General features: G+C 37.7%; 5 protein-coding genes across 5 annotated transcripts; 3 read left to right on the forward strand and 2 right to left on the reverse strand.

Annotated features, from left to right (window-relative positions):
- The first annotated feature begins 50 nt into the window (after positions 1-50).
- On the forward strand, positions 51-9,063 carry LOC145205630 (uncharacterized). Its single transcript, XM_080078361.1, has 14 exons — positions 51-867; positions 1,274-1,381; positions 1,840-1,949; positions 2,392-2,533; positions 2,708-2,823; positions 2,925-3,093; positions 3,489-3,586; positions 5,715-5,964; positions 6,361-6,468; positions 6,759-6,868; positions 7,688-7,826; positions 7,950-8,065; positions 8,125-8,290; positions 8,652-9,063. Exons 1-14 carry the CDS (start codon positions 645-647, stop codon positions 8,762-8,764), a joined length of 1,968 nt encoding a protein of 655 aa, XP_079934487.1. The 5' UTR covers positions 51-644; the 3' UTR covers positions 8,765-9,063.
- Positions 9,064-9,889: 826 nt separating this feature from the next.
- On the forward strand, positions 9,890-20,135 carry LOC145205631 (uncharacterized). The gene is made up of 14 exons (XM_080078362.1): positions 9,890-10,172; positions 10,540-10,647; positions 10,742-10,851; positions 11,814-11,952; positions 12,126-12,241; positions 12,301-12,466; positions 12,975-13,084; positions 15,294-15,528; positions 15,750-15,863; positions 16,170-16,279; positions 17,457-17,598; positions 18,683-18,798; positions 19,071-19,242; positions 19,715-20,135. Exons 1-14 carry the CDS (start codon positions 9,944-9,946, stop codon positions 19,825-19,827), a joined length of 1,980 nt encoding a protein of 659 aa, XP_079934488.1. The 5' UTR covers positions 9,890-9,943; the 3' UTR covers positions 19,828-20,135.
- Positions 20,136-20,600: 465 nt separating this feature from the next.
- On the forward strand, positions 20,601-24,965 carry LOC145204310 (transcriptional adapter 1-like). The gene is made up of 7 exons (XM_080076804.1): positions 20,601-20,797; positions 21,218-21,372; positions 21,466-21,551; positions 21,941-22,180; positions 22,648-22,799; positions 23,633-23,747; positions 23,912-24,965. The coding sequence occupies exons 1-7, from the start codon at positions 20,718-20,720 to the stop codon at positions 24,044-24,046; spliced, it is 963 nt and encodes a 320-aa protein (XP_079932930.1). The 5' UTR covers positions 20,601-20,717; the 3' UTR covers positions 24,047-24,965.
- Positions 23,882-25,970, reverse strand: LOC145204312 (uncharacterized). The gene is made up of 4 exons (XM_080076806.1): positions 25,815-25,970; positions 25,300-25,445; positions 24,918-24,994; positions 23,882-24,349 (listed from the first exon to the last, which is right to left on the reverse strand). Exons 1-4 carry the CDS (start codon positions 25,897-25,899, stop codon positions 24,226-24,228), a joined length of 432 nt encoding a protein of 143 aa, XP_079932932.1. The 5' UTR covers positions 25,900-25,970; the 3' UTR covers positions 23,882-24,225.
- LOC145204315 (transmembrane protein 203-like) lies at positions 25,922-27,774 on the reverse strand. The gene is made up of 3 exons (XM_080076808.1): positions 27,386-27,774; positions 26,811-26,993; positions 25,922-26,651 (listed from the first exon to the last, which is right to left on the reverse strand). Exons 1-3 carry the CDS (start codon positions 27,491-27,493, stop codon positions 26,535-26,537), a joined length of 408 nt encoding a protein of 135 aa, XP_079932934.1. The 5' UTR covers positions 27,494-27,774; the 3' UTR covers positions 25,922-26,534.
- Between the last annotated feature and the right edge of the window lie 28 nt (positions 27,775-27,802).

The raw sequence follows: 27,802 nt of genomic DNA on the forward strand, positions 1-27,802 counted from the left end.
GATTTTGCATCTTGGTATCTAGACAGGATTGTTAAGGATGCTGTGCAAATAGCGTACCATCATTTAACTTTTTCAAATCAGAAACCCGTACACAGCGATAACACAAACCGGTTCAAAGCGGCTTAAATACGTAGAGAAATGCAGGCGATCGCTCGCTCATTTTCAAGGGACATGAGCGCCCGTAATCGGTCAAGCGCAAAGCCAGACAGAAAAAATCAACGAACTTACGCAGATTTCATTGCAAACGTTGCGCGCGTGGTGTGAGCGGCCACTTCTTTTGTGCGTGTTTTTATGCTGAGAGCTTGTGTGGTACATGTGGCTTACAGTGTTATAAAGGTTGCTTGTGCTTTCAGGTGCAGAATATGGTGACTACATTGTCTCATAAAGTTAAGTGAAGTTGTGACGTAAACAGTTTTGTTGGCATAATGCGGGTTTCAAGCGAGCTTCGTGCAGTCAAGCATGTATGTTCTTTGCAAAAAAAAACAAGTTCGGTCGCTTTATAAGCTGGTTTAATTCACACAGGAAGCTAGACCAATATTTGCTGACACGTGACTGTACGCTCCATTTCACATTAGGAACACTTCATTCTTTCAGTTGTTGAGAATATTCTACTGCGTTTAACTGCATAAACTTCAGTTCAAACCATGGAGGAATTGGCGAAAGTTTTGCCCGCTGATTTACTGCCGAGTGTTCAGGAATTATTTGATGAGTTTTCTTTAGCTGGAATGAAATCGGCAGGGGTCGAGGTTCAAGAGGTCAAAGGTTACAGGTTAACACCCGGCGTAACCACTGATGCGCTGCAATACGCGTATGACGAATGGAGTTTCAGGGAAGGTGATGTTCTGCTCGGTTCTTTTCCCAAAACCGGTGGGTTAAAATTGTTGTGTTTAAAGTAAAACTGGTGAATATAGTTTACAGTTTGACTTCATGTCAGCCGTGTCCTGACCGGTGCTTTCAAGTTTTTAATTTCACAACTCTATAATGTCTACTTAGCCACAAAATAAATGGAAAAGTATCAAGTCATTGCATGATAAGCTGCAAACAGTGCACACTGTTTCGCCCCTTAAGGTCTCATGAGCTAAAGTAGCCACCTAGCGGCACTCCAGTTTGTTGGATCTCCCGTCTCCAGCTGCACTGATGAGACCATGTAGGTCGAAACATTGTGCATTGTCTGCAGCTTAAGAAAATTAAACCCTGAGACAGATCATTTTCAACATTAAAAAAATTACAAGAAAAAGGTTTAATAAGAAGACATTGATTGTAATTCACACAGGTACGAACTGGACGCTTGACATTATCCGACGATTGTTGTACGACGAATCCAGCTACAATTTGTGCAAGAATCTGCCGCTCAGCACTTTAATATTGGAGGCCGGATCGCGTAAGTTCCAATCAAATTTATTTTTTCCTTCCGCATCGTATTTTTGTCCCAAAATACATTTGCCAGAAGAGCTCTATAGACTTGATTTGCTTAGTAAACTGACCCTGACGATATCGTCTAAAAAATTGTGGATCGTTGTGATTTCGGTTAAATAAAATTGTTGTAGTTCAGCGCAACACCAGTTGTGGGACTCAGCCGGTTCGCACCGGATTTACAGAACCGTCTCACGAAATTTTATGAGATCAGCGAACCGGTTAGCATTACTGGTTACTGTCAATGGACATTTTGTAACAGAACCTGGCTGACAAAAAAATTTGAATCCCACCACTGGCCACACCTCACCAATATTACTCGCAGATAATAATCACAACCACCAACTCTTTTAAGCAAGTCGGCAAGAAAAGCTTAAGCAGCAAATTATCGTTTAATTTAATTTTTCTTCCATTGTTTTATGGCAGCTCTGAAGTTTTCTGTGCTGGACAAACTTCCATTGAAACGTCGCCTCATGGGAACTCACCTTCCAGCCGAACTTTTAAACCTGAAAAAACTGAAGGAGTCGAAAGCGAAGGTGAGAATGTGCGGTTACCATCACTGTTTCCAAGACAACTATAAAAGCGCGTCTGCTCATAAACTTTTGCGGAAGCTAAGTTCACCAAAAGAAACTTTGTTGACAAAGAATTAAAACTTTGCCGCAGCCTTCGGCGAAAAATGATGCTAGGGATTTGTGTGGACGTGCCCAGTTGTCATGGAAACAAACACAAGAAAAAATGTCGGTTTGTAGTTTAATTTAACCCGACCGTTTTGGTCCGGTTTGTGAAAATTTTGACATCAAACGAGAAAAAAAATGTGCACAAGGGACGTTATGCAACGCAGCGTCGTAAAATTAACATTTTATACACCTAGGAAGTTTTAGGCCACTTGCAAACGCAGTTTTAACCGTGTAAGTGTTTGGATTACCTAACCTTGACTTAAAACATTACTTGATTAAAATACTTTTTGACTTTTTTCAGTTGATCTACGTCTACCGGAACCCGAAGGACCAGCTTGTTTCCTGGTTTCACTTTATACAGAAAATTCCCCACCTGGTAAACCACCCTTTAGGTCACATGATCAACCAGGGTTTCAACAATTTCTTCGAGCACGCTTTGAAAGGTGGGTTGTAAAATTTTTTCCACACTTTAAATAATCACAAAATGAAGTTTGCCAATTAACGTGTATTGAAATTATTAGAAAATAACTTAAACCTAGTTTATCTGCAGAACTCGGTTTGTAGTCAATTTAAAAAATGGGGTCGAAATTACAATCTTGTTGCATTACATCTTTCAGGGGATCTCCCTATCGGTACTAAACCGGGCGAAGGATATGCAAATCACCTTTTGTCGTTTTACGAACATAAAAATGACGGCAACGTACTTTTGCTTTGCTTCGAAGATCTGAAAAAAGTAAGTATTGCCGTCATGACAAATAGTGTTTTTTTCAAACCAAAAAGATTGGTTTGTTTTTTCCCGAACGACATCAGAACCACCTGATTTAATTTCAACAGGATTTTCGCGGTCAAGTTGAACAAGTGGCGAAATTCCTGGACATAGAAATCACAAACGATAGAATTTTAGAAGTCGAGAAACTTTGTTCGTTTCAAACTATGAAGGAAAATATCGACACAAACAAAAACCAACAACTGCAGGAGTTTCAGACCGCTAATATGCGGAAAGGTACGTGCGGTCATCCGACAACCACGGTTTAACAGAAATCATATCCATCACTTGAAGGCGCTCGTCACTACGCATTTTCATACGTGGCCGACTGGTCCAAGTCATTCGTCCCATTTACATGAATGCCCGGGGTTTGAACCCCGAACCATATGTTGTTTCAAAGCGAGGTTTAACACTGAGTTTCTACCAACCCTAGCTGGATATATTAGTTGTTCTTTAATGCCTGTGTTTTTAATCTGATTTTACCTTGTTTTGACCTCGCTGAACAGTGCGGTTGTGTCTGAGTTTACAACTCAACTTTCCCATTGTGTAGGCCTATAGTTAAAACAATTCGTTTTCAACAAACGCATGCGAACTGAATTTTGTTGATTTTCTCCACTTTGCATTTGTTTCAGGTGATGTCGGAAGCTGGGAAGAAGTTTTAACCGACGAACAATCAAAACTTGTCGATGAAAAATTTAACCAAGTTCTAAACGGAACTGACGTCAAATTCGTTTATTCTCTCTAAACTTTCTGATCGAATCGTTGTCTTTATTTTTTTTTTGCTTTAATAACATAAATTTGTTTGTTCCGTCGAACACGAAAACTTTAGATCGAAATAAAACTTTCGCGACCAAATTATGTGTGATTTGTTTTTTTGTTGCTCTGCAAGCGCCTTTTCCACACCAGTGTTTGTTCGCCACTTGCGACCTAACGTTTTTTGTCCCTATATTTCCTTACCATTTGTCCCTGTTTTTTCCTACACGCGTTTAATTTTCGACTTGGTGCGCGAAGACCTGACGCTTGTAGCAAGTTGTCCCTTCGATCCACCTTGTAAGCCGTTTTATTACTTGATGTGGTTTTTACCTTACACCTGAAGTTTTGCAGCGAATACCGTGTATGTTTATTGTAGGTAAACCGTTGTAAAATTGCTGACACACAGAAGTACTGTTGCCTTCCTTAAGAACATTACTAACGGTTGGTTTGGGAGTAAAACACAAACAAAGTACAAACTAACTACAATTGCATCACCTCCTCGCCTGTTAAGGTCCAACATACTGTTGTTTAGGAGTTTAATAATTGTCCAAGCGTCAGTTTGTTGCATCATCTTGTTTAGGAACGTTTTTGGCGACAGCAGATAAATCAAACGTTGCCAGGTTACCGACGTTGTATAGGACGTCACAGCATATATTATGACGCAATAGTCGACAACGTGGCAAAATTGTTTTCGTGAAATGCGATTTTGCGAACGGAAGCAATCCGTCTGTGACCTTTATACAGACTTCTTATCGAGCCCGCAAATTATTGCTAACTAAAAAAATGAAATTCATAAGAACTTATTTCTGAAACTGAAATTCATAACTATTTATATGGAGTTGCAATTTGCAATTTTGTTGCCTTTAACATGCAAAAGTGTTTCTGGGGCATTGAAAATTTTTTGGGCCCTGAAAGTTTGGCATTTGCAACATAAATGATCCCTGAGTTTAAGGCATTCAAACTTGAACCAGAACCTGATCTGAAATCTGTGCCAAAGAAAAAACCCTCCAGAACTCTCCCCCTCAACTTATTAAATACCAGCAACCGGCGTGATGAGTTCGCGACGCAAACATGCTTCTTGTGACGCAATAATTGACAACGCGGCAAAGTGATTTTCTTCCAACAATGTTTGCGCGGATCACGTGATCGCGAATTGTGATTTTGCTCTGCGAACTTTCACCTACTTTCCACTAATTCTCCATATGTGGTGTTGAGTACCATGAAATAGAATATATTAATTTATGTTTATCTGTGAGAATGACCAACATACGCTTTAATTGTTTGGTCATGGGGACACATAGACAGTTGATGACGTCACAAATCAACAGAACATTGAACTTAAAGTAAAAATATCAGATTGAATTTTAAGCATAAAATGTTTCTGAAAACGCAAACATCAGTTGAATCGTAATGTTTGTGAAATTAATTTTGCCGAAATATTTGCCGGTTTGTAAAATGTATATTATGACGTTTAAATCGCGGTCGCGTGTTTCGAATCTCTGTTGACAAAAATCCCTCCATGATGTCACAAACGTACACGTGGCAACAGCATGCGACATGTTTCGTCATAAACAATACCGGTTTCAAATTGTGTCATCATAAACAGGTTGCGGGTATAAAAGTGCGCACGAGAATATGTTGGGAGGTAGAATCAAATCGTGTTGAAGTTCAATCTTTCAACGTTCGCATGTTTTAATTTATAGCGATAAGCGAATTGCTGCGCTTGTGTTGTTTGTAGACAAGCATGTAGAGTTTGTTCACACGCTGTTGCTCGCACACTTGCATGCTTAACATGGAGCTGGAGTACAACGCGACTTGCTAACAAACGCAGAGTTAACCATTTATAAAGTAAGTTTCAATACGAGCGTGGAAGTTTTTTGTTTTGAAATCTGCAGTAGATTGTGTTTTCTTAACTACTACTACTGCTGTATTTAAAACTCGCATAGTTAGTAAGATAAAGTTTAAATTTCCTTTTTACAGCTTGCAAGTGATAAGAGTGTTGCGATTTTTCAGATTCGTGTTTATGTATTGAGTAAGAATTGGCATTTTTCGAATTTGCAACTGTTTTTCGGTTTTATAGTTTATTAGGCATTTTCCACTGCTAAGTATTACAGTTGCCATCAAATATGGAGCCGACCCTGCAGAAAATGTTGCCTCCTGATTTGTACGACGATGTTATGGAGCTCGGCAAAGCTTTCTCGATGGAAAAGGTTAAAAGCGCAACTCACAGTGAAATCCCGACTTGGAAAGGTTTTAGGTTTCCACCCCACTTCTCACCAGAGCTGGGAAAGTTTGCTTATGACAACTGGTCGCTGAAAGAAGGAGATGTTTTGCTGGCTTCGTTCCCAAAAACTGGTAAGAATTGATTGTTTGTTTGATTAACTGGTTAAACAGGCGTACACTATTTTGTAGCTTATTTCATTGCAGTTACTAAACAGGCGTCTTAAACAGGCGTTAAAGGCTGTTTGACATTAGGTCAGGTCCAGCAACTGGCTCCTTAGCTAGTCAAATTTATTCAAAAACATACTGACACAGAGTGTAAAGTCAGGTCCGAATCTGGCCCGATTATTCCAGGCCGACACCTGCAACTCTGGTTCCTATAATGCGTTTTTGCTGCTAAATGTAAATTTGTAATATGTTGGTGATTTTTACTCAAAAGTCTACTCAAAACAACTCGTAACATTCTGTCCAAATATCATTGTGCTGCTAGTGATAAATGTTATCGTTGTTTAATAAACGTCACCTGTACAGGTACAAATTGGATGATGACAATTTTACGTCGCCTTTTGTACAACGAGGAGGAAATGGAAATGTACAAGCAACTTCCGGTGAGTCTTGGATTGCTGGAAGCTGGAGGAGGTGAGGTTATGTTTGTTGTGCTGGACAGAAGATGAATCAATCATATGTCAGGATAATAAATAAAAATGGAAAGTATTTTTCTAGTAACGAAATCTGACAATGCATATCTTGGAATATATATATTTCACCTAATGGCATCTTCAGTTCCTATAAAAACCACAAGATAAAACATCAATAAAAGGAATAAAACTAAAAACAAAACAAAGTCAAATACTCTCAGTTCACGGATAATAAGATGCACAAATCGCAACAAATTTTTCGTTGTATCTTTGCAACATGTTTGTGTGCAGGGAAGAAACTCGACATATTGGACCGCCTCCCGCTTAAACGACGAATAATCGCGACTCACATGCCAGCAGAACTGATCAACCTCGAAAGGATGAAGGAAAATAACGCGAAGGTAAAAAATATTCCGTTGTTTGCAAAGTTTTGCTGCAGGAGCGTTTCTGTGCAGAAAACTTTGTTGTTTCGCGCAACATATCAAGGCTAGATGGAAGTTCACACACAAAACCACAACATGTTGTTGAACATTCCACAAGAACCTTTGACTCCCCACGTTGAAACATTCCGTTGACTGCTGAGTACAAACAACTCCTTATAACTATATCAACTATATAAGCCTGGCGCCAGTTTATTAACTTAACATAAGGTTTTCGTTTTATTCGATAAATACCGAGGGTAAATTGTTCAAACAAGAAAAGCGATTATTATCGGCTGAGGAGGGTTTGGGGGATGCCAGGACCCCCTTCCCTTCCCGTGCGAAATGTGAACGGCCCCTTTCGTTTCAACAAATCAGCGAAATACTTAGCAAACCAAATATTTGAACAAGATGATTTATGCTTAATCGTGGTTATACGCCACATAAGCTCACCTCCTCACATCGCCAGAAACGTTTTGTTTTTTAGCAATATTAGAAGTAATTGTTGCTGCTTGGACATATGGGAAATTAAATCGACGCCATGCGCATCATCACGTAAAAAAAATTACCTTGTTTTTTTTACAGGAAGCCTAATTTTTACCTTGTCCATGTGGACCTTTGACAAAACTAATTGAGTAGCCCTGCTTTATTCCTCATAACTACTGTATTTTACCTCTTGATAGTTCACCCTCTCTCTCAGCCTCTCTGCAATGGTCCTTGTAAATGTGTGGAGTCGTTTTTTGATGAAAACCTCTGCAGAAAAATTTCAGCAAGTTTTCAACAGTTTTTTTCTTCCGCTAGGTGGTGTACGTGATGCGCAACCCGAAGGACCAATTAGTTTCCTTCTATCACTTCACTCAAAAACTTCTGGCCAAAAATCAAGCTATGGGAGAGCTCATAAACAATGGCTGGGAAAAGTTCTTTGACAACGCCGTTAATGGTACGAATAATGACGTAATATTTTTACTTTTAATTCGATGTAATTTAACAAATGTTTTTACGAAGTCAATTTGCAACGAAGATTTTTGGTTTTCCGTTTTGTAACCCTCTTGTTTCGGTTTAGGTAATCTCCCTTCAGGTACTTTACCTGGTGAATGGTATCCGCACCATCTTCTCGCCTGGTACAAACATAAAGATCACAAAAACTTTCATTTCGTTTATTACGAGGATTTGAAGAAGGTTTGTTCGGTTGAAATCTTCTTCCGAGTTCGAACCACAACATTCGGGTTTTATTGCAGGATTTCAAGAAGGAACTGCGCCAACTTGCGGAATTCCTGGGCGTGGAAATAACGGAAAAACAAGCGTCGGAAATCGAGGAAAAATGTTCGTTCGGGAATATGAAGCAGGATATTTCGTCGTATACGAAAGACGCGAAAATATTTCAAACTGCAAATATGCGTAAAGGTCAGTTGCTGTGATGATGTTAATGGTTGATGACGTCATTGTGTAGTTGGTGACGTCATGTTACGTAAGTAGAGGCTAAAAAAGAAAGGTTGTCCCCGTGATAGATAAGGTTAGGACAGTGGTTCTCAAACTTTTTCATATTTTTTTTCAAAACGTTCCCTTTGCCATTATTTCGAGAGCTCGCGGTCCTTAAGCCTAAATGTGTATTTCAAAAAAACGAAAGTTGATTGCAGGATTTTTGCTCGTTATGCAAAATTGTGCATAACAATGAACCCCATTTTAAGAACCGCTGTGTTAGGCGGAGTATAGTTGGTTTTAATCTTCCAACAAACTGTTTTAACTTAATGTGATTTTTATTCAGGTGAAGTTGGCGATTGGAAAAATTATTTCACCGTCGCCCAATCTGAACTTGTTGATCAGAAAATCAAAGAATGCCTCGGTTCAACTGACGTCACATTCACCTATTGTTTGTAAATTGATTGTGACGTCACACTTTAGTGACGTCATGCTATTGTGACATATTTGTCATCGTTTAAATGTTCATGATGTTTTGTAATAGTGACGTCACTAATGCAACATAAAGTATAGTGACGTCACAGTGTGATTGTGACGTACCAACCCTGTTTATGTATGACATCACTATTGGGGTATTATCAAAAGTTATTGTTGTTTGTAACTTGGGTTGTACCTTGATAATTTGCCTGTGTTTTTTATGTATATCTCGCAAGTATTGTATTTTTGTTGATGTTTAAAAATAATGGTCGCTTCAGCCATATTTTGTCCAATGTAGATTGGATTTGCTGAAAAACTGGTTATAGTTTTCATTTTCATGAATGATGTAGAAATTAATCAGCCATGCACTTTAATATATTTCGTGTAAAGTTGCCATAGGAGTCAGTTGTCGTTGGAAACGGAAAAGAACAATTCTAATGCTTTTGACAAACAAAAACCTTTTATCGGCACAAATGAAGCGAAGAGTGTGTGGTCATGCCCGTTTAGTTCGAACTCAAGCCCTGAGCAGAACCGAAATCTGCGCCGTATAAAAGGCCCTCCTTAATTTTTCCCTTTGACTTGCAAAAAAGCGGTCATGCGGCCCGCGTAATGAAATCGCCTTAAAATCGACAAAGATCATAAAAGTATTTTGTGAAACACTGCGGCCGTAGTCAGGCTTTTAGTCGACCCCAGCGTATTTTGTTTGAGCAAACATGCAAAGTTGATTTATCTGCTGTAGCTGGCATAGTTGCTTGCTTAACATATAGGTGAAAGGCCAAGAAGTATAACGCGATTTGCGCACCACAAATTAAAGCTTTTTCAAAGTAAATTTGAATAGTTTTAACAAGTCGGAGGCAGTTGTTTGAATTTCAAATAGTTGAGGTTTTCGCTTCTACTGCTTCTGTGTTTTGATCAAAACAAGCTTTAGGCTCGCAGCTCACATAGTTAGAAAGCTGAAGTTTCAAGTTGAAGATGCTGTTTCTGATTGCTAGTTGTGAAGTGTTGAGTTTTATCAGATTGCTTAAAACGATTGAGGATTGTTTACTTCGTGTTGTCATTACAACTTTTGTATTGAGCAAGAATTAGCATTTACCATAATTGCAACTTTTGCGTCTTGTTTAGATTTTTTCGAGAGGTAAGTAATACAGCAGTCTTCGAACAATGGAGTCGCCCTTGCAGAAAATGTTGCCTCCTGATTTGTATGATGACGTTGCGGAGTTTGGTAATTCTTTCTCAATTGAAAAGATTAAAGATGTCACTAAAACAGAAATACCAACTTGGAAAGGTTACAGGTTCGCCCCCCACTTTATACCAGAACTAGGGCAGTTTGCTTATGACAATTGGTCACTGAAAGAAGGCGATGTTTTGCTGGCTTCGTTCCCCAAAACTGGTAAGAATTGGTTGGTTTATATAAGTTGTTGCTGCCAGGCATAATATCAAGTTTATAGAGCTCTTCTGGCAAATGTATTTTTATTCCGACGTTTCGACGTCCTATACAGGTCGCCTTCATCAAGGTAAACTTGATGACTTTGTTTTTCTGATATTTCTTCAGTTAAAATGGCGTTTTGTTTACAATATTTTGAGGCACATTACGTTGCAGTTCCTGGTGCAATTGCTAAACGTGTAAGTTTGGTAATATGTTAGGAACCTTTACCTATATGTCCACTTAATAATTTTGCAAAAATATGTCTAAACATCATTGTGCAAATGGTTAGGGATTTTTTTTAATCTTTGATAAAACAACGTCACCTGTACAGGTACGAATTGGATGATGACAATTTTACGTCGCCTTTTCTACAACGAGGAGGAATTGGAATTGGTTAAGCAACTTCCAAACAGTTTGGCATTGCTGGAAGCTGGTGGAGGTAAGATTATGTTTGTTGTAAAAATTAACCTTTCACGGATAATTAGATGCAAAATCGCAAAAAATTTGTCGCTGTACAACATGTTTGTGTGTAGGGAAGAAGCTTGACATATTGGACCGTCTCCCGCTTAAACGACGAATAATCGCGACCCACATGCCAGCAGAACTAATCAACCTCGAAAGGATGAAGGAAAATAATGCGAAGGTAAATAGAGCAGGGTTTGGTGGAACTGCAGAAGCGCTAATGTGTAGAAAACTTGTAGTTGTTTCGCGTAACATCTCGCGACCGTTTAAAATATAACATCGCAAACCATAACGTGTCGTCGAACATTTAACAAGAAATAGATTTCGTTAACTGCTTGCTACAAACAACTTCTCTATATATAAGCTTTGCGCTTCATTAGGTCAACTTAACATATGTTTATGTATTACTCGATATATACCGATGGCAAATTGTTTAAACAACATCAGCTATTACGGGATTAGAAGGGTTTGGAGGCGTGGGGAGGCACCTGCACCCCCTCCCTCCCCATGTTCCGTGTGACCAACCCCCTTTCGTTTAAACAAATCTTTGAAAAACTCAACAAACCAAATATTTGAACAAGATGATTTATGCTTAGTCATGATGATACGTCACATCACATCGCCAGAAACGTTTCGTATTTTAGAAAGATTACAAGTTATTGTCACCACTTGACCCTTGTGAAACCAAATCAACGTCATGCGTGTAATCATGTAAACAACGCATTTCAAAACTTACAGGATTTCGTGTTGTTATTTTTTCACGCTTCTTTACCTTTTAAGCCGCCGGTGACCTTTGTACAGCCTGCAAACATTTCTGTCATCGAGTTGATTTGCAGTTGGTATAAATAGCCTTAAACAAGACGCGACGCTATTATTATCAATTTGCATGTGAATATGTGACTATTGTGAGATGACGAGGGCTGTTTCGCGTTTTTTGAAAATAATAACCAATCCCTAATATGGCCTTCTATTATCTCAGTTTTGGGCTAACCAGCTGTTCCAAGTATTTTTTTGCCTCTCGACTATCACCTCTTCTCTCAGCTTCTCTCCAATGCTGATTGTAAACGTGCAGAGATCCTTTACATTTAAAATTTTTGCAGAAAAATTTCACCAATTTTTAAACATACTGTTTTCTTTCGCTAGGTGGTGTACGTGATGCGCAACCCCAAGGACCAACTAGTTTCCTTCTATCACTTCTCGCGGAAACTTTTTGGCAAAAATCAAACAATGGGAGAGTTTATCGACAACGGCTGGGAGAAGTTCTTTAACAGCGCCGTCAATGGTACAAATAATGACGTAATTATAAGGTTAATTTGTGACTTTCAGTTTTTAATGAAATCATCTGACAACAACTGATAAGAGTCAAAAATAAAACTATTTTTAACAAAAAGTGACAAATGTTTTGTACAAACTAAACTTTAAAACAACGATTGTTGGTTTTCTGTTGCCTTTTAGGTGATCTCCCGACAGGTACTTTACCTGGTGAATGGTATCCGCACCATCTTCTCGCCTGGTACAAACATAAAGATCACAAAAACTTTCATTTCGTTTATTACGAGGATTTGAAGAAGGTTTGTTCGGTTGAAATCTTCTTCCGAGTTCGAACCACAACATTCGGGTTTTATTGCAGGATTTCAAGAAGGAACTGCGCCAACTTGCGGAATTCCTGGGCGTGGAAATAACGGAAAAACAGGCGTCGGAAATCGAGGAAAAATGTTCGTTCGGGAATATGAAGCAGGATATCACGTCGTATACGAAAGACGCCAAAACGTTTCAAACTGCAAACTTACGTAAAGGTCAGTTGCTTCGTTGCTATAGTACTGGTGTCATTGGTTGATGACGTCATTGTGTAGTTGGTGACGTCATAGTGTGGCTGATGACGTCACCTTACGCAAGTTGAGACTAAGAGCTGTAACGTGAATATTAAAAAAAATGCTGTCTTCAGTTGGTTATACCAGTTTATCAAAACCAAAAATAGCGATACTGGTCAAACTGGTGATTCCCTACAACGAAGCACATGGGCAGCATGCGAGGCAAGCAACGGTGCTTGTGATTCGACTTCCGGCAGGTTCTCCACTGAGCCTGTGTAGCTCAGTTGGTAGAGCGCGAGTTCCAGAAAGACTCCTGTCGTGGGTTTGAATCCTGCCGTGGGCTAATTTTTTCAGTCTGTGCCTTGCCGTATGGGAATGCTTGGAAACCGGATTAATTCGGTATCACGCCTTTAATAGGACTAAAAGGAAGTTTAAAAAAACTAGACTTAAACTTCTTCCAACAAACTGGTTTTAAGTTTTGATTGATTTTTAGGTGAAGTTGGTGATTGGAAAAATTATTTCACCGTCGCCCAATCTGAACTTGTTGATGAGAAAATCAAAGAATGCCTCGGTTCAACTGACGTCACATTCACCTATTGTTTGTAAATTGATTGTGACGTCATGCTCTTTACTCACGTGATGTAATATATTTTTTGTTGTGGAAAAGGAGCCAAAGTGTACACGTTTTTTGTGAAAGTTACCCTCAATAATGCAATCATTAGAAATAGTGACATCACATTGTGATAATGACGTAACAATCATTAGAAATAGTAACATCACATTGTGATTGTGACGTAACAAAACTCCACCCTCTGTTAATTATGTAGGACGTCACAACTTATTGGCAATCGTTATTGTTGTTTGTAGTTTATCATGTACCGTGATAATTTGACGCCGTTTTATGTGTCAATGTCGTAATTGTTGTGTAATTTTGTTTGGCCACAATCGTCGTTTTAATCACATTTTGTCAAAATTGTTTTAAACCTTACCAATGTTTTATGACCTACGAAAAAAACTCAGTGTGTGATTCGCACTTGAAACAATTCTTCCTTGTAATTTCGCAACACCACGTCATTTCACCATGGAAACCCCGTTATTGTTTGGCGGGAAGTTACTGTGACATCATACTCATGTCATCCAGTGTTGCGCCATTGTGACGTTATAAACGAAATGTGTCGAGAAAATGATGAAATTTCATGAAAGTTTTGTGAAAACGAATTATTTGTTTTGCTCCTTGTTTGGAGAAATAAATAAATAAAATCCACATTTATTTATTTGTTGCCACCTGATCAAATTTTCTATTATCTGCACGTAACAAAGGGCTTTATGTTTGCATAATAACGTTTGTCAACAATTGCAGCAACAGGTCGTAACATGCCTTATTTGGCGCGAAATGTTCGAGTCGAAAAAGTTAAAGACAAACAACAGAAAATATGAAGCATTTTAATAATTGTCGCTGATATGGAATCTTCACTTTATATCCATTCCCCACAACAAACATTTTCCCATTCATAAAATCGCCGAATTTGGTTCGAGTTACGTGGAAAGCTTCGGTCGAAACCACGTGACCGGTTGAGCGGATAGTGTGTGTGACGTAACACTGTAAACACGCACGGCGCGATATGCCCAAATATGGAAAGTCGATCGCCGTGTTATTGAAAACCACCTCAGGGCCGGGATTCGGTTATAAACGGAAGTTGGTGGTGCTGAACCAACACATGTCGTTGCGAGTTGACATGTTTTGTGGAGGTTCATTCAATAAGAACAGTCTTACTGGACTTGCTCAAAAACCTTAACCTTAACGTTGGTTCTCTGCCAAGCAGTGAATAATTTGTTATTGAAAATACTGTTCAGTTAACTTTGAGAAAAACTCACGAAACTTTGCAGTTAGTTTGTTGGGTGCTGCGAGATGCAACAATTCTGTCAATAATTTGTTTGTTGACAAAATCGAAGGGATATTTGGGCCTTACTGGACTTAAGGCTTCAAAATCATTGGTGTTGGTTTTGTAACAAGCTTTATCTTTGAGTCGAAATTACTGTTCACTCTCAGACAACCACATGAAAAATTAATGGGGTCGCAGTTAGTTTTCAGGTTGCTGCTACTTGCCACTATTTTGTGTCTATTTAATTGCTGACAAACTCGAAGTGTTATTCGAGCAAACCTACAAGCAATGCCCAAAGCTTAGCTGTAAATATTTGTTCACTTTGTCGAGCAATTGAGGCGAGGCCGGCGTAGTTGGTCAGTGGAAAGCCGCCTGAAGCATCTTGCTGGAGTAAAGTATTTGAAAAGTTGTTGTTGTTGTTGTGCTCCTAATTCTGTCGACTGCTAAACCTTGCAAACAAGAACTTTAATTACCCAACTAAAAGTTTGGAATGATATGTATTAGTTGTGATGTGGCATATTGCTATTTTTGACAACTTTACAAGTTTTTCAATTGCATTTGATCACGTTATAATTGTCGCCTGGGGCTCACCAACCTCTGCGCGTTGCTTATTTCACCGGCAATTGTGAAACAACAGCTTATGGTTACAGACACAAACGATCTGCAGCCGATCTGTCACCGTCAAGATAAGGTTCATTTTACCAGGCCAAGTAGAGTCTGCAGTATCAGCTTAGTTGGTTAGCGCAGAAAACTAGGCCTGAAGCGTCAATTGCAAATTCGTGTTGCAAATTATGGAAACTAATGAAAACAGTTGTTTTTGAAATACAAATAGTAGTAACGTGCTTTATGTTTGAACTGTATTAAAGTCAAACTTATTCACCAGATATAAAACTGTACAAGCTAACATTTACTACTCGTAAAACACGTGATCAGTAACCATGGAAACGATCGCACAAAGCATTCCAGCAGAACACCGAGATGTCTGGGAGGGAATGGTAAACTTCGACTTCGCCAAAGCTTACGGCAAGGTCACCACGGCCGAAGTCCTGGAGGTCAAAGGTCACAGGTTGCAACCAACTTTTCCGGCGGAAGGAATCGAATACGCGATGGACAATTGGACGCCGAAGAATGGTGACGTGTTTGTTGCGTCATTTCCCCGAACAGGTGAGAGATTGTGATGGCATAAATGATGCCGATCGAAAAAACTTTCTTTAGATTATTTTTTACGAGTTTTTTGTGGTAGTTTGGCAAAAATTGTGGCCCTATTTAAATAGTCTTTTCCGAACGTTGGAATTGTTGCAAATTATTTTGACGATATTGGCTCAAATATTTTGAAATACGCAGAAGAACAAAATAGGTGTAAGACAAGTTACACTTTTTTTCAGGTACAAACTGGACGACGGAAATTGTTCGTCAAATCATCTACGGACGAGATCCAGAAAAAATGAAAATTGCCAAAAGTATTCCGCTTCCGCTCATGCTGCTTGAAGGAGGGCTCGGTAAGAATGAAAACAGAATGCAACTTGTGACGACATAATGACTGTGGAATTGCGTAATACCTAAAATCCGTGTATTGTTACAGCAAGCGGTAAAACGCATTTAATCTTGAAAAATATCTATATAACTTTTTGCACATGTTGTTAAATTTTTAATTTACTCAAAATACCTAAAAAAATTACCGATTTAAATGTTTTGGAATCTGCCTCGGTTGACCAAACAAAGCTCGTTTCTTCCACCACTTGATTCGTTCACGGGAGCAGAGCAAGTTTAGTTGTGAAATATTTTATCAACCCTCTCGTTTTCAGCGAACAAGTTCAAGATCGCCAACCACATTCCGATCCCACGAATGGTCGTCGCAACCCATCTTCCCGCAACTCTCATCAACGTTGACAAGTTTACTCAAGCTAATGCTAAGGTGAGCAATCTAATATTACCTTAAACCAGGGGTTCTTAAACTGGGGGGCGTGAAGGGTTCCCAAGGGGGGCGCAGCACAATCTGGCTGCAAAGTTTTCGCTTGCAAACAATTGTAAATGAATGTATTGGAATTATGTCGGCGCTAATTTCGAAATTATTGTTTAAAGTAAACGCTTCATTGCTCTGAAATGGATGTCCAGTTGTACTAACCAAACTTTTTTCCACTGCGGACTTTACATGCCCTAGTGCCCTCTTCTCAAACTTAGCCCACGAGGCGATTTTTATAGGGGCGCCAAGATATGGTCTTTTTAAAAAACCCATTTAAAATCTGTTAAATTTTATAGTTAGTCTCATCTTACAAGAAATGCTTGTATATTACGTCACAAGTAACACAATAATACAATTGTTTGCGCACAATTAACACTTTTTGTTTTGTCTGTACGTAATAAACTGGCTTTGGATCAATCCTGGGCGTTGCAATCCTATGAAAGTCGGTAATATTAATTTTACATGTCGTGACAGTAAACTTTCGTAAGAAGTAGATTAATTTTTGACAGTAACAAAGTCATCAATACGTTTTGGCAAACCTAAAAAATGAGATCGCGGGCCGTAGTTTGGTGACCCTTGTACTATATAGTCGGCTGCACGTGAGAGGGGGGGGGGGGGGGGGGGGGGCGTGAGAATAAATAAATAGTGTCAAGTGGGGCACGACCGAAAAAGTTTAAGAACCCCTGCCTTAAACTAACGGGTGTATTTTCATTTGCTTCAACACACATCTGCAATTCCTTAGCAAAAACACATGAAAAGATTCATTTGATTGAAAAGATAGAAGATCATATTTTGAAATATTTTTTATCTCCGGCTATTCGCGCTGTTTTCTCGCTTTTTTTACTGCTTTTCTGGTTTTTTTTGTGCTAGTTGTTTACATTTACATTTATTTCATTTGAGAATGACACAAGTTGATGTGAAAACGTCAAGTTTTGTGCAAATATATTGGCTTGTTTGTTTCTCTTTGAAATCATTTTTTGACTTTTAGTTTCACTGCCTTACAATTTTATCCCAGGTGTTTTTGTTTTTCTCTAATGTTTGGGTAAGAAAAATGCTTGAAATGAATTATTCAGTTCCTGATCACCCTGTATATTGTGATCTCAACAAGTTTACCTGTTTTACATTCCAGTTCATCTGCGTTGTTCGAAATCCGAAAGATCAAATCCTCTCCTGGTTTCACTTCGCCAAAAAACTTCCCTACCTCCATCTTGAACCGATCCGCGATCTGTTTCAGTGTGATTGGGAGCAGTTCTTTGACAACTACACTACAGGTACGAATTATTACATCACACAAAATGAATTTTGGCAGGATTTTTAGCGAATAATGCTTGGGTGGTTCAGTAACAACAATTACAGTCCAATGGCAGTTCTTTTTGAATAAGAACTGATGATGCCATTACAGGTAGCGGCGAAATTGATTTTCTATTTTATTACATCGTATAACCGATAATGCAGACTGATTTAGGCGAAACCGAAAGCTTCAGTTAGGTTTGATTATCCGCTGATAGAATCGTTTGCATTAAACGCACGCGGTTCAGAACCATTTTAGATAGCGCAGTTTATGCACATCCGCCATAACAAAGCGTTTAACTTTTATCACGTGACTTGTGAGAAACTAGCGTCACTTTTCTAACCATCACAAACGGTTGCAAATTTTAATTCGGTATTTCCCGTGTTAAGTTGGTATTTCCAGCGGTTTAAGTTGGTTCGATGCAATTTACTGGAAATTTCAATCACGTTTTAAACCACCGCACCAGATACACGTGGATATTGTGGTTTGAATCAAGGTGTGTTAATCCGATATAACAGCCACAGGCGACACGATGAGAATCCGGAATCAACTGATTTCACATTACACTGAGTATCAGTAAAACCAATTGTTAAAAATTTATTGACCAAACGTAATATCCCCACTTAGAACGGTAATTTTCTAGTTCGGCAAATTACGAAATATTTTAAGTTGAACAATTACCAAAAGAGCTTTATAAACTTGATTCATGTTGAACGTTGAGGTTTTATTTAAATGCAATAATACAAAGTTTGATAGGTTTACCTGCAATGTGTTTTAAACTTGCATAGTTAATGAAACTTAATGAAAAAAACGAATGAAAAAAAACACCACGTTATGTTGTCACCACCGTATTACTAACTTCGACTTTGCATAGTATGGTATTTCGGTTCTGCGCAAATCATTGATAAGCTATGCCAAAAAATCCAAAAAGACACAGAATTAGAAGATGTTTAATAAAAAGAAGGTTTTAGTGATTTCTTCATTGTCAGGTTGCGCAGTCTTTGTTCAACTCATGTTGGGCTAATATTCATTGATGGGTGTAAATTATTTTGTTGTCGTTGTAGGAAAGCAGCCGATCGGTTTAAAGGAAGGTCAGTGGTATCTCGACCATCTCCTCACCTGGAACGAACACAAGCAAAATAAAAACGTTTACTTTGTTTACTTCGAAGATATAAAAAAGGTAAAAACAACTAAAAATATCTGCAAAGAAAAATCTCTTTATTTCTTGAAGACAAAATTGTGACGTATTTGAAGATTAATGTACAAAACTAAGAGAACTAAAAAACAACTAAAAATGTCCACAAGCGTTGCAAAGGTACTTTCTTTCATCAACCACGTAAACTATAAAGATCAAATTAAAACTAAAAGTAAAAGATAAAATTTGATCAAAACCGTAAATCAGAACTTTAGAATAATTTAATGAAAATATGACCTTCAAGTTTTATTTTCAAGGATTTTGTCGGTGAGATCCACAAGATGTCGCGCTTCTTGGGAGTTGATCTTAATGATGAAGAGGCGAGGGAAGTTGCGATGAACTGCGGGTTCGGGAAAATGCAGCAAGCTTCCGCTGATGGGACGAGTGACCACGATCGGGTGAGAGGAGAGATCGGAGTTCTCAGGAAAGGTTTGTGGAGTTTGATTCAAATTTGAATCTTGGTTATGTCACAATTTCTTTCGTTTCTATCATTTATTGCTGCACACAGGTCCTTTAAAACCGCGTTATTTTGGCAAAACTTAATTTAGAATCGTTTAAATATGGCAATAGGTTCCCAAGGAAACAGAATCAGATGAAAACTTAAGAATATAACTTATATTTCGCCTTGAAAAATAGAATCTTGTACAGTGATTATCAATAAGTATGTTGCCTGTCAGATACAGTTCAATCGATTGATTCTGAATTTAGAAACGTGGTTTAATTATACTTGTACAATATAAAAGTGGGATAACTTACATACGTAAAAGTGGGATAACTACATTTTTTTTATAAAGTAAAAAGGTTTTCTGACGCAACCGCTACAATTTTTGAAACATGATATGATCTCTATGTGGCAAAACCGCACACATAAATCTATTTAACTTTTTAATTTCAATTCAAGGTGAAATCGGAGGCTGGAAGGACAAATTCACACAAGCCCAGTCCGATGAAGTTGACAGACAAGTCAGAGAGAAACTGGGAAAAACTGATTTTAGGTTTACTTTCGAAGCCTAAACAAATTCCTATCAAATGTTTTGTCGCTTTTTTGTGATTCTGTGATCTGTTTGAGATATTTTAACGTTTTCTTAAAGTTTTGCCCAATCATACGTTCCCATCAATGTTTAAGGTTGTCATACTACGCCAAATTGTACTTTGTTGATCGTTTTCGAGCGCTTGTATTTGAATATTTGACGCTATTTTGACGATTATGAGTTTTTATTTTTGTCAAGTGATGAATGTTTTGACAAAACTGTGTTTTCTATTTTGATTGAGTTCAATTATTAAAATTGATTCTAGTTAAATAAAATCCTCCATACTCGAGACTTACAACCTAATAAGGTTTAGTGGCAAGCTAAGTGATTTTGGCAATGATAAATATGAATTTTGTGTAACGAAATAAATCTTTATAAATGTTGGGCAAAAACATATATGCGCCTATAGACGGTGGAAAGTTTGTGTCCACGACGTATCGTCGTATAGTTGAGTTTATTTCGCTTGGTGAAAGACAACATAGCGACACAATTTCACTAAAACAATCACCAAGCCGGAAATAGCTGCGCAACGTTGAAACGTTATGGAGCGCATAAAAGTGTCGGGCACAATTGGTGGACGATTGTCTTATTGGACACTTAAAACTATTCAAAGGACAAATTTAATTTGAAACATTTTAATAAATCTAAAATAAAGGCAAAGCAGCGATTGTTTAAACAACCATAACAAGATCAAAAAATAAAATTGAAATTATATTTCCATGAGCAACAGACCGTGAAGAGGGTGGAACCCCCAAACCGCGACGTTATATTTCTTTCCATCAGAGTTACAGTTTCAAGTTAAATATAATTACCTGCAATACTTGGTTCCTTTTCATTACATGAGTTGGTTGTTGGAATCCAGTTCAAGTTGCAATGGCGGCAGTTGATCCCCGCGAACAACTTATAACCGCCAAGAAACGTATAGTTGAAGCACTTGGAGACAAAGAAAAGGCGTAAGTTAAACATTTGGTTTTGTCACAATTTATTTAACTTTTTTGCCACAAATTTTGTTTAATACAACACCTTCACATCTGTTTATTAATGAAGTTGGCTGGTCCATATTAAAGTAACATACAACTAGTTTAAACAAGCGTTTTCCATAACCAGTATAAAGGTTTTTGTTTGGTAGAGAAATTTGTTAAAAGACTCAACTTTTAAGGTGGTGCACAAAATAAACAGTTCATACTAAATTTTGAATTAAGGAATAAAAGTTTTTGAAGTACTTGTGCTTGTCCCAGCTTTGACTATGATTTGTTCTCACTTCTGTGTTTTGGTTTCCTTCTTTATACTAGAGACAGATCTTTAGAAACTTAACAGTCCAGAAGTTTGTGCAGAAACCGCTGTTGTCTTTGACCCAACTTAATTTTCAACAGGTACTGGTTAAATATGAAGCGATGGTTTAAACACCAAATAACAAAAGAGGAATTTGATGCAGAATCTCGGAGATTATTCCAGAAAGATGAAAGACATTTTCACAACGAGTTTCTTTTGGCTGTTTTGACAAAATGCCATGTTGCTGGATCATCAAGTAAATATTTGCAATTTCATGTTGTTAAAAATGTGCAGCACAATGTTATAACCTACATAGAGTAAATTATTTAAACAACTTTTTGACATTTAGGCGTTTCCAAAGACAACCAGTCACTTCATGCAGCAAACAAAGCTAAGAAAACGAAAAGAATCCAAGCTGTAAAGCGAAAGTTTGAGGTGAAATGAATATTAATTTTAAATCACAGTGTTAGACCTACAGAAGTTGTTAAACTGGGCACCAAGCATTTCCACATATGGCAAGGTGTAGGCTAGAAAAGGGAATGCTTGGTGACTGGCTGATTCAGCATGGTGTCTTCAGTGGGCCTGGCGTACTGTGACAAGTGTGCCATGATGGCTAGCCTGCATGAACACTTCGGGGCTGATCCCAGTAATGAATTTATGTTCATCTTAACTAAATATTAATGTTACTACATAATAAATGTTCATACATTGACTAGCAAAGGTATTTCCTAAATGCTGAAAATGAAAACACATTTTCAACAAACTATGAACTTTTGCTCACTTCACTAACTCTCAGTTGTTCACCGTACACAATATTTTCTCAGCATCGATTTGTTGCTGTCAGTCCGATGTCTCAAGTGCCTTCACTTCCGAACTTCGACAAATCAAATCTTCCCAACAAAATATCTCTCTCAACTTTGCAACAACCAATCAAATCGTGTTCACGGTCGCTCGAAGTTCCGACCGTCTCTGAAATGATCGGGTTTGTTTCCGTCGTTTCGTGGGAGATGGGATTGGACGAAGCGACTGACGATGTTGTCGCCATAGCAACTGATGCCGTTCATGTAAGTGTGACCAAATTGTTTTCGATGAAGTCAAATAGAAAAGTTATAACTGGGGGTTGGATGTGAAAACCTATACTAAACAGTCTTATATAATGTCCAAGGGAGTTTTTTTTATTAATCAAGAATTTGGGGTGACTTGTTACGTAACCAATAACCTCTAAGAAGGGTCTTTAGACTAAAAACACATGTAAATAAATCAGAGCACCAGACCCAATTATCGTATCAATGAGTATGCAATGACTGCTGGGGTCCATGAACACTTCGTGATTCCAGCATGAATATATTCATCTTTGCTCACGTGTAGGTAATGTTGATTTTTGGATAAAAATATACATCAAACAACGTTAGTTTGGGGCAGTGAAGTGCATAACATACACAATACAGATAGTTTACTGTTTAATTGTTTACGGAGCATCTCTGATACAACCATGTTTTAAACTCACAAAAATCTGTTTTTGTTTCGACAGATATTTCTCAAAAACCTTCTGTCAGCAATATTTTCGCGCCGTTCTGCATACCAGACGCCTTACTCAGGAAATGCAAAACACTCATTCGGACAAAGCCCGGCAAATCCTTATTTGTTTTCCAACCAAAATAATCCCGAACACCGCCCCTCAAGGTAAGTTATAACTTCTTGTTGTTTGGAAAGTTAAGGTTTATTCTTCCACATAGTTTTTTGTATATCAGTGGAGTAATAAATAAAGATCTACTAATCAAAAAAGGATGTGATCCTAAAGAAAGGTGCTGCATTAAACAAATAGTTTAGGAAAGTACTATTGACGCTCTTTTTGTGGTTTATTCGTGATCGTTTGGCACAAAATGTTTGATTGATTTGCATTCAACTTTCACAGCTGGTAGATATAGTGATGTGAGTGCATTGTTTGTTTTTCATTGACCTAAATCATAACCCATCATGGTAAATTGTTTAACAATGGGGAATGTGACATAATTTTCAGAGCCGATTTGGGCATCATGCCAGTTGGCCACTCACACAATCAGTGGTGGGATTCAAATTTTTGTCAGCCGGTTCTATCACAAAAGCCATATTTTCAGTCGGTCCATTGACAGTAACCAGTAATTCTAACCGATTCGCTGATCTCGTAAAATTTCGTGAGACAGTTATACAGAACCGGTGCGAACCGGCTGAATCCCACCACTGCACACAGTCTATTAGTTGGTTCTATAAATAAAGAATGCAATATGCAAGTGTGACACAAATGAGCCTAATGTTTTATAATGCAGGTCTTATGATGTAACAAAACATTTGTTCCAACAATGTCGGTTAAAACAAAACTTTGGCCAGAAGAGTGTTATTTAGTTTATATATTATGAAGCATTTGTAGCTCATTACATCACACAATCGAACTCTAGCTGTTGTTGTCGCATTTTTATTAAACTCAGTGGTCAAATGGAACTCAGTGTACTTATCAAATCAATTTTTTACATTTTTAGACTTTCCCATGAAGAGATGGAATTGGAAGAAATAAAAGTTTTTGGAAAAGAATCCCAGGAATGTGAGAAGGAAAAAATGCCAGTAAATACATTTGACCTTCTTCACACATTAAAGGTATTGAAAAAACTTTACTGTATTGTGCGATATGTTTCACCTCACGGCATTTTTGTGGGCCATCACATACATTTGAAATGAGCTAACTACTTTTGCTTGTAACTGTCATGAAAATACATCGGTCAAAAGAGAAATTTTGCAACCAATAACATTTTATTATGCAGACTTTTCGGAATTCCGTTATTCCATCACACACAGTGTATTCGATGGCAACAGAAAGAACAATTATGAATTTATGGCATCCTGACCATGAGGAAATAAAGCAAGATAAAATTTACGCAAAACTTATGAAAACTTGACTGAGGCAACTCATGTTATTTCCATTTTTTCTTTACACAGTTCTAGCTGAATCTGTTTGTTCTGTGAAAGTTTGTTACATTCATCTCAATCAGTTGCACAAAATTGTCTTGAATCTAAATTTTGTAGCATTAATTCCAATTTTTGAAAGAAATCTTCACATTAGAATAGTATTTCTATGTCATGATATCGCTTGTTCGATTTCTTCGGGGACGTCAACATCTGTTTTATCCACCGGATGGAGCCAGACAACCCACTTTCGACCACCTTGTGTGATTCGCATCACTGCATATTCCAAAAACCAACTGAAAAATGTGAGTGAAATTATCAACAGAAACGATATATAAATCTCTACAACCCTGCAATTGCAAACTGCCTTTTTTGTAAACATGCATCACAGTATATTTTTTTCTTTTTTGCCTGTTAGGAAATGTGTTTTTCACTCCGCCTATTTCTCTTATGGTAATATTTTTTCTAACATGACTTGACAGTATAAAAAAAATTACAAATCAATTGGAATTAATTTAATCATAAACATTACTGCCAAGGTAGTGGTGTATATAGAATACATCGTGTAGACGTTTTGACAATCTCTGATGATGACAACAGAGATGGTCGAAACGTCTACACGATGTATTCTATATACACCACTACCTTGGCAGTAATGTTTATGATTAAACTACTTTTCAAGTCCGTGCATAGTGTTCCTAAGTAAATTGGAATTAACATTTCATTAATATAACATGGGAACATATATTTCCTTTGTGCTAAGTATCAAAATTCCCCTGTTTTTCAAATTTGTATTTTGCAACTTACGATTTTTGCCATTCCAACATTTTTTTGTATTTCTCCCTGACATATATTTTTATTTACCTTGCATCAGGGTTTTCTCGTGAAGACAAAGTAAATATTTCACCCTTTCTTGTGTTGCCTTGAACTGGAATTGTCAACTGTAACATAGTAAGGCAGCTAAGAGCAAAAGTATCACACTGATAGTTGAGTTTGTGGTGAACGATAATTTAAAATTTCCCAACAAATACTCATGTAGAAAAATGAAAGTACTTTCTGTTGATTTTAGCAACGTTTTGGGCAAAAATTAACTTGACTTGTTGCATGAAATTGAAATTTCACCAAATCAGAAAACTAACAAAGGTACTCATGATATTTCTTGCAAATACATGGGATCAACAGTTTCAAACAAAATATTGTATCTTAGAATTAGAAAAGGAAACAAAAGAGATAATTCAATTCCAACCTTTGCTTGTTGTGGACCGATTTTAGCCAGCCTTAGATTGATGTACTTCACTTTAATCGGTGATCCACCAAGAAGTTGGATTCCATACTTGTTTTCTGCCAAAGCTTTCAATGGTAAAGTGCAGTAATCACGATTTCTGTGAATCTCTGCAGAATATAGGTTTGTCAATTTACTAACAAAGCAAAACAACGATCCATTAGTAAGTAATACTCTGGAATCATAATACACTTCACTAACTGTGTATATCCAATATGCCATCAGCCACCGGGTTCTGTCTAAAACTGCGAGCCTGTTTAGCCCATGTAGCTCACAATAAGGCTGCTTGGCCCCTGTTTAGCCAATATTATGCAGGTTTATACAAGTGCATAGCAGACTAAACCAAGGGCTAAGTGAGTGTTTGGGGGACTGAATAGGGGTGAGGCAGGCTATGTGGGCTAATCATGTGTGCAGTTTTCGATGTTACCGTCACCCATTCACACTTAGTTTACATGCACAGGGTTAAAACACCAGCTTACTTTGAAGTTTGTTGTATCCGACATTAACTCCGATCGTTCCCACAACTGCAATCCCAAGTGCAACTTTACCAAGTACAGTGTTCATGCTAAAATATGTCTAACATCTGAAATACACAGTTAATAAGCTCAGGTTCTGATTTCATAAACATACACACTTTTGTTTTTTCACATCACTGTGGTTGAAACAAATCAACAAATACAAAACAGAACGACAACATTTCAATTCAACAAAGCATTATGTCCATGTTTCCAAATGTTGATAGAACAAACAACTTCTGTTTAATGTAAACATATTATCTATTGGATAATGCATTGTTGCATCATTCTGGAGTTTTTCACATTTTTACAAAATACTTGATTTCTGAATCAAATGTTGACTGTGTTTATTTGCACAGTTGTTTTGACACAATATCACACATTTGTAACAGCAGAAAAGTATATTGCTTCAAATTGACCACTGTGTTCGCATGACAAACACTCAACATTGTAAATGCAAGAAACAACAGCTTAAAGCAGGTCATAAATCTGCCTGAAAGAGTTAATTGCTTTGCAAAGTAGCAGCCCTCCAGTATGGCTCACTAAACTTGTTTGCTGTAAAGCAGTTCTCAAGGTCAAAATGTCATTGGGCATTAGGACTGCGGACAAGAACAGTTTATACTCCTGCAGTCAGCCACACATGTTGTTTATCATCGCTTGTAGCTTCACATAAAAATCACAGAGTCATGTCTTTCTACAAGCCCGAATCAGCACAAGTGCCCAGATAGTGAAAACTGGAGCAAGAATTAGTGAAGCTTGAGCGCTTGATGGATTTCTTTCCAATCCTTGACACAGAAGCATCTAAAAAGTAAACAAATAATTTAAGTCACAATTTTTGTGGAGACTTTTTTCCACATTTAATTCAGAAGAGTAGGACTAAACATTGGTTATTGGATTGATATCGCTCATGTAAACCAGTAACACACATTTCATGATGGGATTTACATTTTTCTCACAAACCTTGAACAGGAATAGCAGAGCCAAGCACGATGCAACCCACAAAGCCCTTCTGTATGCGTTGGTTTTGTCACCCGCTGCAATAGCTCGGATGAACACAATTGTGCTGAAATAAAGACTGCATCCGTCTGCTGTGAAAAGGGGAATAAAAATGCTCCACCACGACCAGTCGATAGCTTCTTCCACCTGAAAATAATGTTGTCAATGTCATCAACAAAGTGATATTGCTGCAAATGATGATACAGAAATGTTTTTGGGTACTGTTGAAAGAAATGATACTTTCAAATTATTAATTAAAGTAATTAGCCAGGAGAGGTTGGGACCCAACCTAAAACCAATTACCCCAAAACTAAAAGAATGACACAGAAACGTTTTTGGGTAAAGTATTGAAGTGGAATAGACAAACGGCAATGTCAACAAATGGTATAATGATGTTTTAATAGGCAATTATTGTGTTGCTAAACATAATATGTGTAGCGGTCATGATATTGCTCGGCTACACACGTAAGTTCCAGTTTAATAAGTGTGTCTGTTGTGCACCTCAGGTTTAGTTGAAAGATGAAAAGATGTATTCTTACCTTCAGCGTGAGAAAGATTGTAAAAATTATGACGGCGAGTGTTTGCATCCACAATTCGAACACAGAGAAACCGACAAGTTTAAGAAGTTCGCGATTATCATACAACATTTTGCTTGTCAGTGCTGCCTTATAATAATGAAAACTACAACACAACTGATTTTTGAACACTGTTCCAATGGCCGTCCTAACTAGCTCACAACAACAAACATTTACTAAACGTATATTTTACAATGTGTTTTATTTTTAATTCGACTAATTTAAGTCATAAAAAAATCTTAAAGCCCAACAAAAATAAAAACATTCCACAAAAATTCCCCTGCACAAACTAAAATCCCCCAAACAGCGACCGACTTTTCATTCATCATGATGACGTAACGATTGAGTTCGTTTGTGCAACCTTTGGGTAATTTGGTTGGT

This window comes from Phallusia mammillata, chromosome 8 (genome assembly GCF_965637545.1).
Source record: "Phallusia mammillata chromosome 8, kaPhaMamm4.hap1.1, whole genome shotgun sequence".
Taxonomy (NCBI): Eukaryota; Metazoa; Chordata; class Ascidiacea; order Phlebobranchia; family Ascidiidae; genus Phallusia; species Phallusia mammillata.

Bases quoted from the DNA above. Each gene is read 5' to 3' on its own strand.
- LOC145204310 (XM_080076804.1), top strand. From the start codon at position 20,718: ATGGCGGCAGTTGATCCCCGCGAACAACTTATAACCGCCAAGAAACGT. The intron at 20,798-21,217 runs GTAAGTTAAACA...AATTTTCAACAG, and splicing joins CTTGGAGACAAAGAAAAGGC to GTACTGGTTAAATATGAAGC. The intron at 22,800-23,632 runs GTAAGTTATAAC...TTACATTTTTAG, and splicing joins CCCGAACACCGCCCCTCAAG to ACTTTCCCATGAAGAGATGG.
- LOC145205630 (XM_080078361.1), top strand. From the start codon at position 645: ATGGAGGAATTGGCGAAAGTTTTGCCCGCTGATTTACTGCCGAGTGTT. The intron at 2,534-2,707 runs GTGGGTTGTAAA...TACATCTTTCAG, and splicing joins CTTCGAGCACGCTTTGAAAG to GGGATCTCCCTATCGGTACT. The intron at 3,094-3,488 runs GTACGTGCGGTC...CATTTGTTTCAG, and splicing joins GACCGCTAATATGCGGAAAG to GTGATGTCGGAAGCTGGGAA.
- LOC145204315 (XM_080076808.1), bottom strand. From the start codon at position 27,493: ATGTTGTATGATAATCGCGAACTTCTTAAACTTGTCGGTTTCTCTGTG. The intron at 26,994-27,385 runs GTAAGAATACAT...CATTATTTTCAG, and splicing joins CAATCTTTCTCACGCTGAAG to GTGGAAGAAGCTATCGACTG. The intron at 26,652-26,810 runs GTTTGTGAGAAA...TTTACTTTTTAG, and splicing joins CTCTGCTATTCCTGTTCAAG to ATGCTTCTGTGTCAAGGATT.
- LOC145205631 (XM_080078362.1), top strand. From the start codon at position 9,944: ATGGAGTCGCCCTTGCAGAAAATGTTGCCTCCTGATTTGTATGATGAC. The intron at 15,529-15,749 runs GTGAGAGATTGT...ACTTTTTTTCAG, and splicing joins TGCGTCATTTCCCCGAACAG to GTACAAACTGGACGACGGAA. The intron at 18,799-19,070 runs GTAAAAACAACT...TTTATTTTCAAG, and splicing joins ACTTCGAAGATATAAAAAAG to GATTTTGTCGGTGAGATCCA.
- LOC145204312 (XM_080076806.1), bottom strand. From the start codon at position 25,899: ATGAACACTGTACTTGGTAAAGTTGCACTTGGGATTGCAGTTGTGGGA. The intron at 25,446-25,814 runs GTAAGCTGGTGT...TATATTCTGCAG, and splicing joins CGGATACAACAAACTTCAAA to AGATTCACAGAAATCGTGAT. The intron at 24,995-25,299 runs GTTGGAATTGAA...ACTATGTTACAG, and splicing joins TCGGTCCACAACAAGCAAAG to TTGACAATTCCAGTTCAAGG.